We start from the raw sequence: 15,746 nt of genomic DNA, 5'->3' as shown, positions 1-15,746 counted from the left end.
CCTCCTTTCCTATCATACTTGACCAGGAAGATCATCAATCATTAGCTGAATTAGAACAACTTCTAAGAGAGAACACTTCCAGTCCCTCACAAAAGCTACTTTTTGATTTAGATTCAGATAGAAAAAAGTTCAAATTACGATCTGAATTGTATCCGATTCGTTGTAAAGGGACAGCTATTGACACCTTTTATAAGGCAACTATGGAGGACTTTAAACATCTTTGCCTCAACTCTTCCACCACAAAAACTAACAAGAGAGATAATCTCAATAAATCGGAGAGATGAGCACTTGGAAGATTGCAAAAAGATTCCAAAATTACAATAAAGGAAGCAGACAAAGGGGGGGGGGGGTATTGTGCTTCAAGATACATTAGATTACCTTAATGAAGCTGTCATGATCCCCCCTCTGGGCACCCCCACCTGGATCATGAGGGGGTAGGCACCCCAAGATTCCTAAATATAGCCCAGAGACCCAGACACTCTCTTACCTGAATTAACAACATTTTCCCAATACAATTCCCTGCCTGCCATCTCATGGGAGCCGTGCCTCTCACACTAATAGAGCCTTCCACAGGACTGTGTGTTCTATAGTACTAGGACCGGACTTTATTACATACCAGATGTCTGCCTGCGATGGGAAATAGTACCGCGTGTTTATAAGTATTGCGCCCATCAGGGCATATACTCCTGAGCCTGATATGTCTCTATCACAGTAATGTATGGTTTATTGCATGTGTGTAATATCTTGTTGTCTAAATGCGGACAGCCGACACCCCCCCCTATCTCATCCCCCTCACAGGAAGCATCAGCAAGCTGAATAGGCTGAGACTTCACAACCAACAACAGGGTCTGTTTTGACTTCACACCTGGGCCGCCCCCTTATCAGCAATGGTTCCTGGCCTTTTGTTCTCCCCGGGGACTTGTTATAGACTGGCCGGCACCAGACCAGCAGGGGGCCAGAGAGTCCCAGAGAACAGCAATTTGGCAGGGCTACAGCAGCAGCCAATCCCTACACAGGACTCAGGTGCATTTACATCTCAGGCTTCAAGCAACAACCAATCCGGTCGCAGAACTCAAGGATAAAATGGGCTGAAACAACAGCTCTGGGTTAAACTTTCTGCATCCATCCAGGATCCCTGACCCGGCGAGGCAGGATCCCAGGGGAGGAAGCTGAGTTCCCTCCAGACCCCACCAGAACTTCAGCAGTGGGCAGTCGGCCCTGGCGCAGTGGACCCCATACCACAGCCAGCGGTTGCATCCAGCGTGCCAGCACCCCGACGGCACCCACAGGCCAAGCGGCTGGGATTCATCACCTGCAGGACCAGCAGTGGGCAGTCGGCCCTGGCGCAGTGGACCCCATACCACAGCCAGCGGTTGCCTCCAGCGTGCCAGCACCCCGACGGCACCCACAGGCCAAGCGGCTGGGATTCATCACCTGCAGGACCGGCAGCGGGCATCGGCCTTGGCTCAGTGGAGCCCGTACCTCCGCTGGGGTTCCGCATTCCCCCCTCACCAAGGCCCCACCAGCCTCAGCTCAGAGACTGCCCAAGGTGACTATTGTCTGTGGAAGGGAAGGGGAGGTGTTCACCTTTGTGTGGTTCTGATGTAGTTAGTGTGTGCTGTGTATATTGTAGGCTACCTGTATTGTGTAGTGTTAGTGGTGTGGTTATGGTTTTCATGTACTGTTAATATGAAATAAAGGTGCGTTTTGTACCTTGCTTTTGTGGCCTTACTGTGTGATCCGCGAACTGAAGTTCTCCCGGGACTGTGCAAATGCTGTAAACACTGCCTTTCTCAAGGCGGATACGAGCGATAGGCCCCTCCATGCACCCATGAGCCCGGGAGTCCTCACAATTGGTGGCAAGCAGTGGGGATCACACAGTCCTGTAGACCAGGCAGAACCAGGGGCCCGTATCGTTATACGGCCAGGTTCTGTTGGCGCAATAGCCCATAACCAGTAGTATAGAACCACACAGAGGTGAGCTCTTGTAACCCTAGCAGGGATGCCGGGGAGAAGAAAAAGGATAATGTGTGAGGGCAGTAAGCGAGGGAAGAATTCCGCTTAAGTGCCGGCTTGTCCAGGGGGACAATCCCTGCAAGCGAGGGAACAGTGGAGTGTGCCGTGGCCCGGGAACGGAAGCTGAAGTGAGGGGTCCAGCAAGTGACGCTGACCAAGCCCTACTTGTTCAGCACGTTTTGGAGAATGGTGCCAGGAATGGGAGAGAAGCGCCTGAGGAGAGGCAAGCAGTGCCCCAAGTCTCCTAGAGCAGTGAAGCTCAGGGCTGAGGACTGGCACCTGAAGAGTCCATCCACAAAGATGCAGCCTTTCTGGGAGCACTGGGAGGCAGCGTGCCTGTGGACTAGCTTGTGGACTGGAGCTACTATAGGGGAGAAAATTGCCTATCTAATAGATGAATTTGTGCAGTGTAAAAGTGATGCTGACGTGAGAAATCTGCCAGGAACTCTGGAATGGAGAACATTTGTTATGGAAGTGAGTAACTCCATGTCGCAGATAATGCAGAGAAGCCAGGTAGCTGAGGCCAGCGCGCCAGCACCTGGTGATCTGGGTCCTGGGAAGGAGCCCATGAAGAGAACCCAGAGGGAGGAGGAGCTGATGGTGCCACCTGGGTGGATGACCGAGGGGTCCACTACAGGAGAACTGCGGCATGCAGAAGGGGAAGCTCCATTAGCGAGAATGAGTCTGGAGGATTTACTTGCAGAATGGAAGCTACGATGCAGCCTCCCCACCGACGGCTGTTCCCACCGAACCCTTATTCGGTGGGTGTATGAGCAACAAGAGAACCCCCTACATGCATTCAGCGTGTATAGGAACTGTGTCCTGTGTCCAGGAGAACTGAGAAGTGTCCAGGAGCAGTTACAGTGTCTCCTGCACTGTTATGATAATGCAGAGAGGGTCGCCCTGGCACAGGGACAGCTGAATTCTCCAGAGTGGCTGGACCAGTGTCAGAGGGTGGAGGCAGAGGAACGTCGGCTGCTGCAGCTTATGCATCCTCAGAGAGCCACAGAACTAGATCCCCCACTGACACAGGGAGAAATCACAGAACTGTTCCCATTCAGTGAGTTGGGAAATGAGGAACTAGCTGTGGAGTGTCCCTGTGATTTCGCACCAGGGACCCCGGACTCTAAAGGAGCCCTAACATCATGGACTGTGATTGTGGCAGATGGATATCGTGGAGGGGATATTTATTCCCCCTGCATTTTGCCAAGTAGTGTGGCGGAGCTGGGCACTGTGGCCCCACATGGTGATGATAGACTGGTGCACACGGAGCCTGTCATAGATGGAGCAGTGCCAGTATACAGTGCAGGGGCTGCCCCAGAGAATAGCCCCAGAGCAGAGCATATCTTGGAGGCTGGGACTGTGATGGCGGAGTCCTCGCCACAGGAGGTACAAAGCAGTGGTCAGCCACTGCTCCAAGCAGCTAGCAAAAGGATGGGGGTGCACCCAAAAATGGCACCCCAGGAAGAATGGCAGTACATCTTCCCTTTTGCAGATGTGGGAGATGGAGACTTTGAAACTAGCGGCCAGGGGGTCTACAATGATTGTGCCCCAGCAGAGGGGGCAGTACTTCTCCCCTACATGACCACCAGCGGCCCAGCGAATGAGGGCATCTTGCCCCAGGAGCCCCAGCATATTCAGCAGGGGGAGATGGAAGGAAATGTGTCTGGTGTGTTCTCTGCCACTCTACCACCCCAGGAGGATTATCCAGGACTGTTCCCACTTAGCCATCAGAGCCAGGAGGATCTGAAGTCAAAAGGCAGGTATGTGACCGGGGTGCCAGAGCAGGGAGTAGAGGCTGGGGTGCAGCGCTTCTGTGAGTCCCCTGCAAGAGTGACTGACTGTAATTATGTGCCCGGGGAGCCGCTGCAGCAATCAGGCAGCCAAGCAAGCAAACATGGAGGGGATGGTCAGAGGCATAGCTCATCACCCCCCTGGGCCTCAGAGGAAGACACCTCACCACCCAGCATGGCACGAGCAAGAGAATGTGAGTTTGCACCTGGGGCTGTAAGGGAGATGCCAGCAGTGCTGCCGTACAATGCCACCCCACCAGTCCCTCTCATAGCCAGGCTGGGGAAGCAGTGCACCCTGGTGAAGATGGAAGTTTGCCCAGGGGAGGCCCAGCAGTTATTGTTCAAAGGGCTGGGGGAGGTGTTCGACCCAAGGGGGGGGATTGTGGGTAAATCAGGGGGAGACTCGCGGATACCCCCTGCTTCTCTGCAGCCATTGTGTGAAGGAGAATCCTCAGGACCGCTGCCTGCTGCTGAGGGCAGGTGGGGGCTGGGTGTGCTCAGGCCCTGGGAGGCGGGGGAGAAGGATCCCACCAGCATGGCCCTTCAAGCATCACGTAAGGGTCCAGAGGACCATCTAGAACTGGGGGAGGTGTTTGTGGGGGCTGTGGAGGGAAGAGCCGGGGAAGGATTGCGGATACCCCCTGCTCTTCTGCAGCCATGGTGTGAAGGAGAATTCCCTAGGCCACTGCCTACTGCGGAGGGCAGGTGGGGGCAGAGTGTGCTGAGGCCCTGCAAGGTGGATGAACAGACATGGATGGAAGGTTGCCCAGGGGAGGCCCAGCAGCTTCAGGTGCTGGGGGAGGTTTCAGGCCCAAGTGGGGTGACGGTGAAGGCTTCTGATGTTTTGGGAGAAGCATCGTTGTTACCCACTGCTCCCCTGCAGCCAACGTCGGCGCTGTTGTTAAGAGCAGAATCCGCAGCCAGGTTTCCGGATTGTAGCCTGTGTACACCGATCGGGCCCCTCCCAGTTGCGCCAGAGGCGGAGGGAGGAGGGCCAACCAAACAGGCAGGAGAGAAGGAAAGATTTCCACATGACAGGGGCAAACCCTGTAACTGGGGTACTGGAATGCGGGTTACACATGGTGAACTGCTGACCTCGGACCCCCCTCATCCAGAGCAGGAGGAGCGGAATCACGCCTCCAGGAGACCACTGGGCCCGGTCGTCCTGACTGGCTCCGATCCGGGAGCCAGCCCCTCGGACCGGATTTAGGAAGGGGGAGGTATGTCATGATCCCCCCTCTGGGCACCCCCACCTGGATCATGAGGGGGTAGGCACCCCAAGATTCCTAAATATAGCCCAGAGACCCAGACACTCTCTTACCTGAATTAACAACATTTTCCCAATACAATTCCCTGCCTGCCATCTCATGGGAGCCGTGCCTCTCACACTAATAGAGCCTTCCACAGGACTGTGTGTTCTATAGTACTAGGACCGGACTTTATTACATACCAGATGTCTGCCTGCGATGGGAAATAGTACCGCGTGTTTATAAGTATTGCGCCCATCAGGGCATATACTCCTGAGCCTGATATGTCTCTATCACAGTAATGTATGGTTTATTGCATGTGTGTAATATCTTGTTGTCTAAATGCGGACAGCCGACACCCCCCCCTATCTCATCCCCCTCACAGGAAGCATCAGCAAGCTGAATAGGCTGAGACTTCACAACCAACAACAGGGTCTGTTTTGACTTCACACCTGGGCCGCCCCCTTATCAGCAATGGTTCCTGGCCTTTTGTTCTCCCCGGGGACTTGTTATAGACTGGCCGGCACCAGACCAGCAGGGGGCCAGAGAGTCCCAGAGAACAGCAATTTGGCAGGGCTACAGCAGCAGCCAATCCCTACACAGGACTCAGGTGCATTTACATCTCAGGCTTCAAGCAACAACCAATCCGGTCGCAGAACTCAAGGATAAAATGGGCTGAAACAACAGCTCTGGGTTAAACTTTCTGCATCCATCCAGGATCCCTGACCCGGCGAGGCAGGATCCCAGGGGAGGAAGCTGAGTTCCCTCCAGACCCCACCAGAACTTCAGCAGTGGGCAGTCGGCCCTGGCGCAGTGGACCCCATACCACAGCCAGCGGTTGCATCCAGCGTGCCAGCACCCCGACGGCACCCACAGGCCAAGCGGCTGGGATTCATCACCTGCAGGACCAGCAGTGGGCAGTCGGCCCTGGCGCAGTGGACCCCATACCACAGCCAGCGGTTGCCTCCAGCGTGCCAGCACCCCGACGGCACCCACAGGCCAAGCGGCTGGGATTCATCACCTGCAGGACCGGCAGCGGGCATCGGCCTTGGCTCAGTGGAGCCCGTACCTCCGCTGGGGTTCCGCATTCCCCCCTCACCAAGGCCCCACCAGCCTCAGCTCAGAGACTGCCCAAGGTGACTATTGTCTGTGGAAGGGAAGGGGAGGTGTTCACCTTTGTGTGGTTCTGATGTAGTTAGTGTGTGCTGTGTATATTGTAGGCTACCTGTATTGTGTAGTGTTAGTGGTGTGGTTATGGTTTTCATGTACTGTTAATATGAAATAAAGGTGCGTTTTGTACCTTGCTTTTGTGGCCTTACTGTGTGATCCGCGAACTGAAGTTCTCCCGGGACTGTGCAAATGCTGTAAACACTGCCTTTCTCAAGGCGGATACGAGCGATAGGCCCCTCCATGCACCCATGAGCCCGGGAGTCCTCACAGAAGCATACAGACAACTCACCAACACAGAACATTACATCATTCTCCAACACGACCCCACATTACAATTCAACACCTCACTACACAATTTATGCTTTGGAACACCACCTTATCACCAAAGATGAATTTAATTTAATTTTTTCCAAACACTCCCATCTATTATCACCTTCCAAAGATTCACAAGACACTTACCTCACCCCCAGGGCGCCCTATAATTTTGGGAATTCACTCCATCACTTCTAATTTGTCAGCCTATGTGGATTCAATTTTACAAGCACGGGTAATGTCACTGAGGTCACACATCAAGGATACAGCCCACTTTCTGAATTTAATCAAAGACGTCGAGTGGAGGGAGAGCTACACTTTCCTTGCACTCAACTTCACAAGTTTATACACCAATATCCCCCATCATTTGGGCATCAAAGCCATATCTGATAAATTACGAGCAGATGGTGACCACAGTGACACACATATCATTTTTGGTGCTAATTGGTTCATTCTTCAACACAATTATTTTTTATTTAATTCCACTTATTATTTACAGGTGATGGGTACGGCCATGGGGACCAGGTTCACCCCGAGTTACGCCAACCTCTACATGGGTATGGTTGAAGACCAACTCGTGTGGGGGGCGGACACGGGGGGGGGGAGCCTGGTTCTCTATGGCCGTTACATTGATGATTTATTTTTCATTTGGGATGGGGATGCACAGTCAGCAAAGTCCTTTGTCACCTTCATGAACAATTATACCTACAACATGCACTTCACTCACACATATCACCCCACTCACATCAATTATCTGGACATCTCTTTAACCATTATTGACATCCATATACACACATCCAATTACACTAAAGATGTTAGCACCAATTCTTATTTACATTTTCAAAGCGCACACTACCCCTCCTGGAAGTCAAACATACCAAAAGGTCAGTTTATGCGATTGCACAGAAATTGTTCCGATCTTAAAACCTACAAGTCACAGAGCAGTACAGTACAATGGCCGACTCCTTTTTAGATAGGGGATATCCTCCAAATCTAATCTCAAAAGCATGTGAGGAAGTCGGAACATATGATAGATCAATGTTACTTACAAAAAAGAATAATGATAATATAACATATATAGAAAGGGGATGAGAATGATATTTCATACATCTCAACCTTTAATATTGAATACAGACAAATAAAAGGAATTATTAATAAAAACTTTGGTACTTATGTATTATCTGGGCTGCCGATTTTTTGATTGTATGCCTTAACTTAAGGCATACAATCAGATGCGATATCGCATGCATGCGATGCGATGACCCGATTTTTCCATAGGATTCAATGTTAAAATGGACTGAGTCCATTTTAACATGGAATTCAATGGGAAAAAGGGGTCCTTTTCATACCCCTACTATCCAAGTGGGCATGGAGTTGGATATAAACCTGTGGCAAGCGTAGCGAGGCGAGGGGACGGTATTCTGTGTCCCCTCGCAGGGCTCGCTACGCTCGCCACGCTTCGGGCTCGGTGGCTCGCTACGCTCGCCACAGGTTTATATCCAACTCCATGCCCACTTGGATAGTAGGGGTATGAAAAGGACCCCTTTTCCCATTGAATTCCATGTTAAAATGGACTCAGTCCATTTTAACATTGAATCCTATGGAAAAATCGGGTCCATCGCATCGCATCGCATGCGATATGGTCGGATGCAATGCGATGGACCCGATTTCAAAATCGGCAGCCCAGTTAGTACATAAGTACCAAAACTTTAATCTCCTTAAATGTGATCCCATTCTGAGAGATATTTTGCCTACAAGACCCATATTTATATTCAAAAGAAATAAAACGGTTAAAAACATCTTGGCTCCCAGCTTATTTAAAGGTATAATAAAAGAGAAGGATAGGGAGAAAACATCATGGCTACAACCACAAACTGGTTGCTACTGTCTAGATGCATCACCTGCAAACATATTCAGAACAGAATACAGGAAATATCTATTGGTAATGATAGTAAACCCTGCAAGAATAAAACATTCATCAATTGTGACACTGCATATGTCATATACCAACTGACCTATTCATGTGGTCTGAAATATATCGGACGCACAACACGTTCAATGAAAGAAAGATTCCGGGAGCATCGGAGAAACATAGTCAACAATATCACTAATCATAGTGTATCCAGACACTATTCCTCTCATCACAAAAGTGATCCTCTATATATACATATATACTGTTTTAGGTACTTCCTGTACATTCTTTGGATATATTGTATACAAGTTCTCTTTCTTATATAATTATTTAACCCTTAATTGTGTTCTTTTTCTTTTCTTCTTTCTTATTAGAACAATTAACCAACTTTTTCTCTAATTATGTTAACCATATATAATGTGTATGCTAAGGGTGTTTTTTAAACTAAAAAACTCCGCCCATATATCTATATAAATTAATCTTTCAATAAATCTTCCATTTATGGTAAATTGGTCGCCCACTATCACCCTATTTCCACTATACATTTCCACATGCACATGCGTCTCATCATTTGTTTTTGAAAGACACTTCCGGACCCTTTGACACGCATATGCGTTCCACCAGTGCCGTGGACGCTATGTGCACACTGTGAGGTGATCTCCGCCGGCTGAGGATCGCACAGCCGGAAACACGCAATGGGCGGAAGTGATATGCGTTCCAACAACCGGAAACTGGAGCACGGCGTGCGTTCCAGCTGGCGGGAACCTCTTTACATCACAATCTCTTTGTGTTCTATATATTTAAGGTATTTACTTGTTCTTTATATATAATTATTATTATAGGTCTGCCTCCTATCATTAAATTATGAATGTTTGTTTGTAACACACACGTTCTTGGATCAATTGGATAACTGATCAATTATGTAAATGTGTATTTCCTGCTTGTGGGTATATAAACCCAGACCCACTTACCACGTGCCATACCTTTGAAAAAGTCGTAAGGCATGGGTCCTCAAACTGCGGCCCTCCAGATGTTGTGAAACTACAAATCCCAGCATGCCTTTCCACAGTTTTGCTATAAGGGAGTGTTAAAACTGTGGCATGGCATGCTGGGATTTGTAGGGCCGCAGTTTGAGGACCCATGTCGTAATGTGTACGACGAAACATGTCAGGCAGCACTTGCTTCATCTAACTAACCATTGGACTCTGAAGGTTACTGGACTCACTGCTACACAATGCTCCTTGCTCATTCTGGGACCGCACTTTTGGAAGTCACCCGGACTTTGCACTGCCATATGGGACATTGCCATCAGCCCTTTGTGGATTACAATATCGCATTATCGTGAGGACAAGATCTTCCTCCAGCGGTATTACTACATCCGGCATGGTATGTGACTCTTCCAATCCGTTTGTGGCTTCAAACCCAGTGGAACAATAAGCAGATTATCTCCACAGGAGCAGCACAAAGTAGCAGAACTCCAGTAATACAATATATACCTTCTTTGTCCCTTTTACTGTATTGATACACATGGAATCTATTTTAATATTATACATTGTTATTACTCATGTTCATTTTTTAATAAATCATTTTTTATTGTACTATCCAATTGATCCACTCAGCGCTCCACCCAATAATTTTTTCTTCTTGTTTATACACCTTAAGGGGGTGACACCCCTTTTAGTCAGAGCAGCTTGACACAGCACCCCACTAGGCGCCTGTTCTACTGAGCCTCATTATCTCAAATATACCCTCCCTTCCTGTAATGTATACTGTACCGTGTGTGTAATGTGTACTGTACATTGTGTGTGTAATGTATCCTGTACGTGTGTGTGTGTGATATGTACTGTACAGTGTGTGCTTGTAATGTGTACTGTACTGTGTGTGTAATCTATCCTGTACCTTGTGTACTGTACCGTGTGTGTAATCTATCCTGTACGTGTGTGTAATGTGTACTGTACCGTGTGTGTGTGTAATGTGTACTGTACCGTGTGTGTGTGTAATGTGTACTGTACATTGTGTGTGTACTGTACCATGTGTGCTTGTAATGTGTACTGTACATTGTGTGTGTAATGTATCCTGTACGTGTGTGTGAGATGTGTACTGTACCTTGTGTGTAATGTGTACTGTACCGTGTGTGTAATCTATCCTGTACGTGTGTGTAATGTGTACCGTGTGTGTAATCTATCCTGTATGTGTGTGTAATGTGTACTGTACCGTGTGTGAGTGTAATGTGTACTGTACATTGTGTGTGTAATGTATCCTGTACGTGTGTGTGATATGTACTGTACAGTGTGTGCTTGTAATGTGTACTGTACTGTGTGTGTAATCTATCCTGTACCTTGTGTACTGTACCGTGTGTGTAATCTATCATGTACGTGTGTGTAATGTGTACTGTACCGTGTGTGTGTAATGTGTTCTGTACCGTGTGTGTGTGTAATGTGTACTGTACATTGTGTGTGTACTGTACCATGTGTGCTTGTAATGTGTACTGTACATTGTGTGTAATGTATCCTGTACGTGTGTGTGAGATGTGTACTGTACCTTGTGTGTAATGTGTACTGTACCGTGTGTGTAATCTATCCTGTACGTGTGTGTAATGTGTACCGTGTGTGTAATCTATCCTGTATGTGTGTGTAATGTGTACTGTACCGTGTGTGAGTGTAATGTGTACTGTACATTGTGTGTGTACTGTACCATGTGTGCTTGTAATGTGTACTGTACATTGTGTGTGTAATGTATCCTGTACGTGTGTGTGAGATGTGTACTGTACCTTGTGTGTAATGTGTACTGTACCGTGTGTGTAATCTATCCTGTACGTGTGTGTAATGTGTACCGTGTGTGTAATCTATCCTGTATGTGTGTGTAATGTGTACTGTACCGTGTGTGAGTGTAATGTGTACTGTACATTGTGTGTGTAATGTATCCTGTGTGTGTGTGATGTGTACTGTACAGTGTGTGCTTGTAATGTGTACTGAACCTTGGGTGTGTAATGTGTACTGAACCTTGTTTGTGTACTGTACCATGTGTGCTTGTAATGTGTACTGTACCTTGTGTGTAATGTGTACTGTACCTTGTGTGTAATGTGTACTGTACATTGTGTGTGTAATGTATCCTGTACGTGTGTGTGTGTGATGTGTACTGTACAGTGTGTGCTTGTAATGTGTACTGAACCTTGTTTGTGTAATGTGTACTGTACCTTGTGAGTGTAATGTGTACCGTGTGTGTACTGTACTGTACCTTGTGTGTAATGTGTACTGTACCATATTTGCTATCAATTGGGAGTAATGTGAAAAAGAGCAAACCCATGCTGCGCTGCAGGGGGGCAGATGTTACACAAGTGCAGAGATTTATACATTACAATGCGTAAAATGCTGTCCTTCATCTGTGAAAATTGGGGCAGATGTAACATGTGCAGAGAGTATAAAACTGTCCAGCATGTGTGGGCTACATGCAGAAACAGGCAATAACTGAGCAACTGGGTAACACCACGCTGCACTGCAGGGGGGCAGATGTAACATGTGCAGAGAGTTAGATGTGGGAGGGGTGTGTGTGTGAGAATAACGCTGCCCAGCATGTGTGGGCTACATGCAGAGGTCTCCTAGAATGCAGGCAGCCATTGTGCTTATACAGTATGTGCAGGCGGTGTCTTATACACTGTGTTATACAGTATGTGCAGGCGGTGTCTTATACACTGTGTTATACAGTATGTGCAGGCGGTGTCTTATACGCTGTGTTATACAGTATGTGCAGGCGGTGTCTTATACACTGTGTTATACAGTATGTGCAGGCAGTGTCTTATACACTGTGTTATACAGTATGTGCAGGCTGTGTCTTATACGCTGTGTTATACAATATGTGCAGGCGGTGTCTTATACACTGTGTTATACAGTATGTGCAGGAGGTGTCTTATACGCTGTGTTATACAGTATGTGCAGCCGGTGTCTTATACGCTGTGTTATACAGTATGTGCAGCCGGTGTCTTATACGCTGTGTTATACAGTATGTGCAGGCGGTGTCTTATACGCTGTGTTATACAATATGTGCAGGCGGTGTCTTATACGCTGTATTATACAGTATGTGCAGGCGGTGTCTTATACGCTGTGTTATACAATATGTGCAGGCGGTGTCTTATACACTGTGTTATACAATATGTGCAGGCGGTGTCTTATACACTGTGTTATACAGTATGTGCAGGCGGTGTCTTATACACTGTGTTATACAGTATGTGCAGGCGGTGTCTTATACACTGTGTTATACAGTATGTGCAGGCGGTGTCTTATACACTGTGTTATACAGTATGTGCAGGCGGTGTCTTATACACTGTGTTATACAGTATGTGCAGGCGGTGTCTTATACACTGTATTATACAGTATGTGCAGGCTGTGTCTTATACACTGTATTATACAGTATGTGCAGGCTGTGTCTTATACACTGTATTATATAGTATGTGCAGGCTGTGTCTTATACACTGTGTTATACACTATGTGCAGGCGGTGTCTTATACGCTGTATTATACAGTATGTGCAGGCGGTGTCTTATACGCTGTGTTATACAGTATGTGCAGGCGGTGTCTTATACGCTGTATTATACAGTATGTGCGGGCGGTGTCTTATACACTGTGTTATACAGTATGTGCAGGCGGCGGTGTCTTATACGCTGTATTATACAGTATGTGCAGGCGGCGGTGTCTTATACGCTGTATTATACAGTATGTGCAGGCGGTGTCTTATACACTGTATTATACAGTATGTGCAGGCTGTGTCTTATACGCTGTGTTATACAGTATGTGCAGGCTGTGTCTTATACACTGTATTATACAGTATGTGCAGGCGGTGTCTTATACGCTGTGTTATACAGTATGTGCAGGCGGTGTCTTATACGCTGTATTATACAGTATGTGCAGGCGGTGTCTTATACGCTGTATTATACAGTATGTGCAGGCTGTGTCTTATACACTGTGTTATACAGTATGTGCAGGCGGTGTCTTATACGCTGTATTATACAGTATGTGCAGGCGGTGTCTTATACGCTGTATTATACAGTATGTGCAGGCGGTGTCTTATACGCTGTATTATACAGTATGTGCAGGCGGTGTCTTATACGCTGTGTTATACAGTATGTGCAGGCGGTGTCTTATACGCTGTATTATACAGTATGTGCAGGCGGTGTCTTATACGCTGTATTATACAGTATGTGCAGGCGGTGTCTTATACGCTGTATTATACAGTATGTGCAGGCGGTGTCTTATACGCTGTGTTATACAGTATGTGCAGGCGGTGTCTTATACACTGTGTTATACAGTATGTGCAGGCGGTGTCTTATGCGCTGTGTTATACAACATGTGCAGGCGGTGTCTTATACGCTGTGTTATACAGTATGTGCAGGCGGTGTCTTATACGCTGTGTTATACAGTATGTGCAGGCGGTGTCTTATACGCTGTGTTATACAGTATGTGCAGGCTGTGTCTTATACGCTGTGTTATACAGTATGTGCAGGCGGTGTCTTATACACTGTGTTATACAGTATGTGTAGGCGGTGTCTTATACACTTTGTTATACAGTATGTGCAGGCGGTGTCTTATACGCTGTATTATACAGTATGTGCAGGCGGTGTCTTATACACTGTGTTATACAGTATGTGCAGGCGGTGTCTTATACGCTGTGTTATACAGTATGTGCAGGCTGTGTCTTATACGCTGTATTATACAGTATGTGCAGGCGGTGTCTTATACGCTGTGTTATACAGTATGTGCAGGCGGTGTCTTATACGCTGTATTATACAGTATGTGCAGGCGGTGTCTTATATGCTGTATTATACAGTATGTGCAGGCGTTGTCTTATACGCTGTATTATACAGTATGTGCAGGCGGTGTCTTATACACTGTGTTATACAGTATGTGCAGGCGGTGTCTTATACGCTGTGTTATACAGTATGTGCAGGCTGTGTCTTATACACTGTATTATACAGTATGTGCAGGCGGTGTCCTATACACTGTATTATACAGTATGTGCAGGCGGTGTCTTATACGCTGTATTATACAGTATGTGCAGGCTGTGTCTTATACGCTGTATTATACAGTATGTGCAGGCTGTGTCTTATACGCTGTATTATACAGTATGTGCAGGCGGTGTCTTATACGCTGTATTATACAGTATGTGCAGGCGGTGTCTTATACGCTGTATTATACAGTATGTGCAGGCGGTGTCTTATACGCTGTATTATACAGTATGTGCAGGCGGTGTCTTATACGCTGTATTATACAGTATGTGCAGGCGGTGTCTTATACGCTGTATTATACAGTATGTGCAGGCGGTGTCTTATACGCTGTATTATACAGTATGTGCAGGCGGTGTCTTATACGCTGTATTATACAGTATGTGCAGACGGTGTCTTATACGCTGTATTATACAGTATGTGCAGGCGGTGTCTTATACGCTGTATTATACAGTATGTGCAGGCGGTGTCTTATACACTGTATTATACAGTATGTGCAGGCGGTGTCTTATACACTGTGTTATACAGTATGTGCAGGCGGTGTCTTATACGCTGTATTATACAGTATGTGCAGGCGGTGTCTTATACGCTGTATTATACAGTATGTGCAGGCGGTGTCTTATACGCTGTATTATACAGTATGTGCAGGCGGTGTCTTATACGCTGTATTATACATGACAGGGTATTGTCTAATCGCTGTGCCCAATTATCCCCCCACAAATGACATAACTCTCTTGTTGGATAAAATTGGCCTCAGCAGCCATCTTTATTGAAACAATACAAAATTAACAATAATCCAAACATTCCCCACGGAAGGTGGTCCCCGAGGCCCTCAATAAATCAATCCACACCTCTAAGCACTTCCAGGAGTTGTTACCCCCAGCCGATAGCGATTGGCTCGAGGGCACCAATTGTCAACACCCAGTGCTCATTAATTAGCCTCACCCAGGGGAGTCCAGCCCCCTCATGGGGCCCTCCCCGCCGCATAATTAAGCCTCAATGCCACCAACCTCGAGGACCCCCCTCCGCACAGGCCACTGTGACAAAAGACAACCTATCAATAATTCTTCCTAAAAATTATAAAATTAGGGAGGGTGGGTGGGAGCTGTTCAGAAAAATCTCCCAGTGACCCCTATTTCCTGCCTGCACTCTGCTTATATACCCTTACTACACCCCGTTAAGCCCCTCCCCCTATGACCCTCTCCTTAGACACCCCTTCTATGACTGTCCAGCTAGTCAGCTCCCTACAAACCCTGTCAGGGGAGCCTACCCCCAGGCTTTGCCTCCAGTCCGGCTCCTACA

General features: G+C 47.5%; 1 protein-coding gene across 4 annotated transcripts in view; it reads left to right on the top strand.

Annotated features, from left to right (window-relative positions):
* Positions 1-15,746, top strand: part of GALT (galactose-1-phosphate uridylyltransferase) — a 71,004-nt gene that overhangs the window by 9,130 nt on the left and 46,128 nt on the right. Inside the window, exon 1 of one of the 4 annotated variants that reach the window (XM_083155447.1) lies at positions 9,654-9,836. The exons of the other annotated variants lie outside the window; for them this stretch is intronic. Within the exon in view, the coding sequence (XP_083011573.1) occupies positions 9,834-9,836 (3 nt within the window). The 5' untranslated portion in view covers positions 9,654-9,833. Of the gene's footprint in view, positions 1-9,653; positions 9,837-15,746 lie in introns of those variants that run through there. 4 annotated transcript variants of the gene reach the window in all.

Source organism: Crinia signifera, chromosome 1 (assembly GCF_055691185.1).
Source record: "Crinia signifera chromosome 1, ASM5569118v1, whole genome shotgun sequence".
Lineage (NCBI taxonomy): Eukaryota > Metazoa > Chordata > Amphibia > Anura > Myobatrachidae > Crinia > Crinia signifera.
Note: the sequence above shows the minus strand (reverse complement) of the source record. Positions and strands in the feature narration are given on the sequence as shown.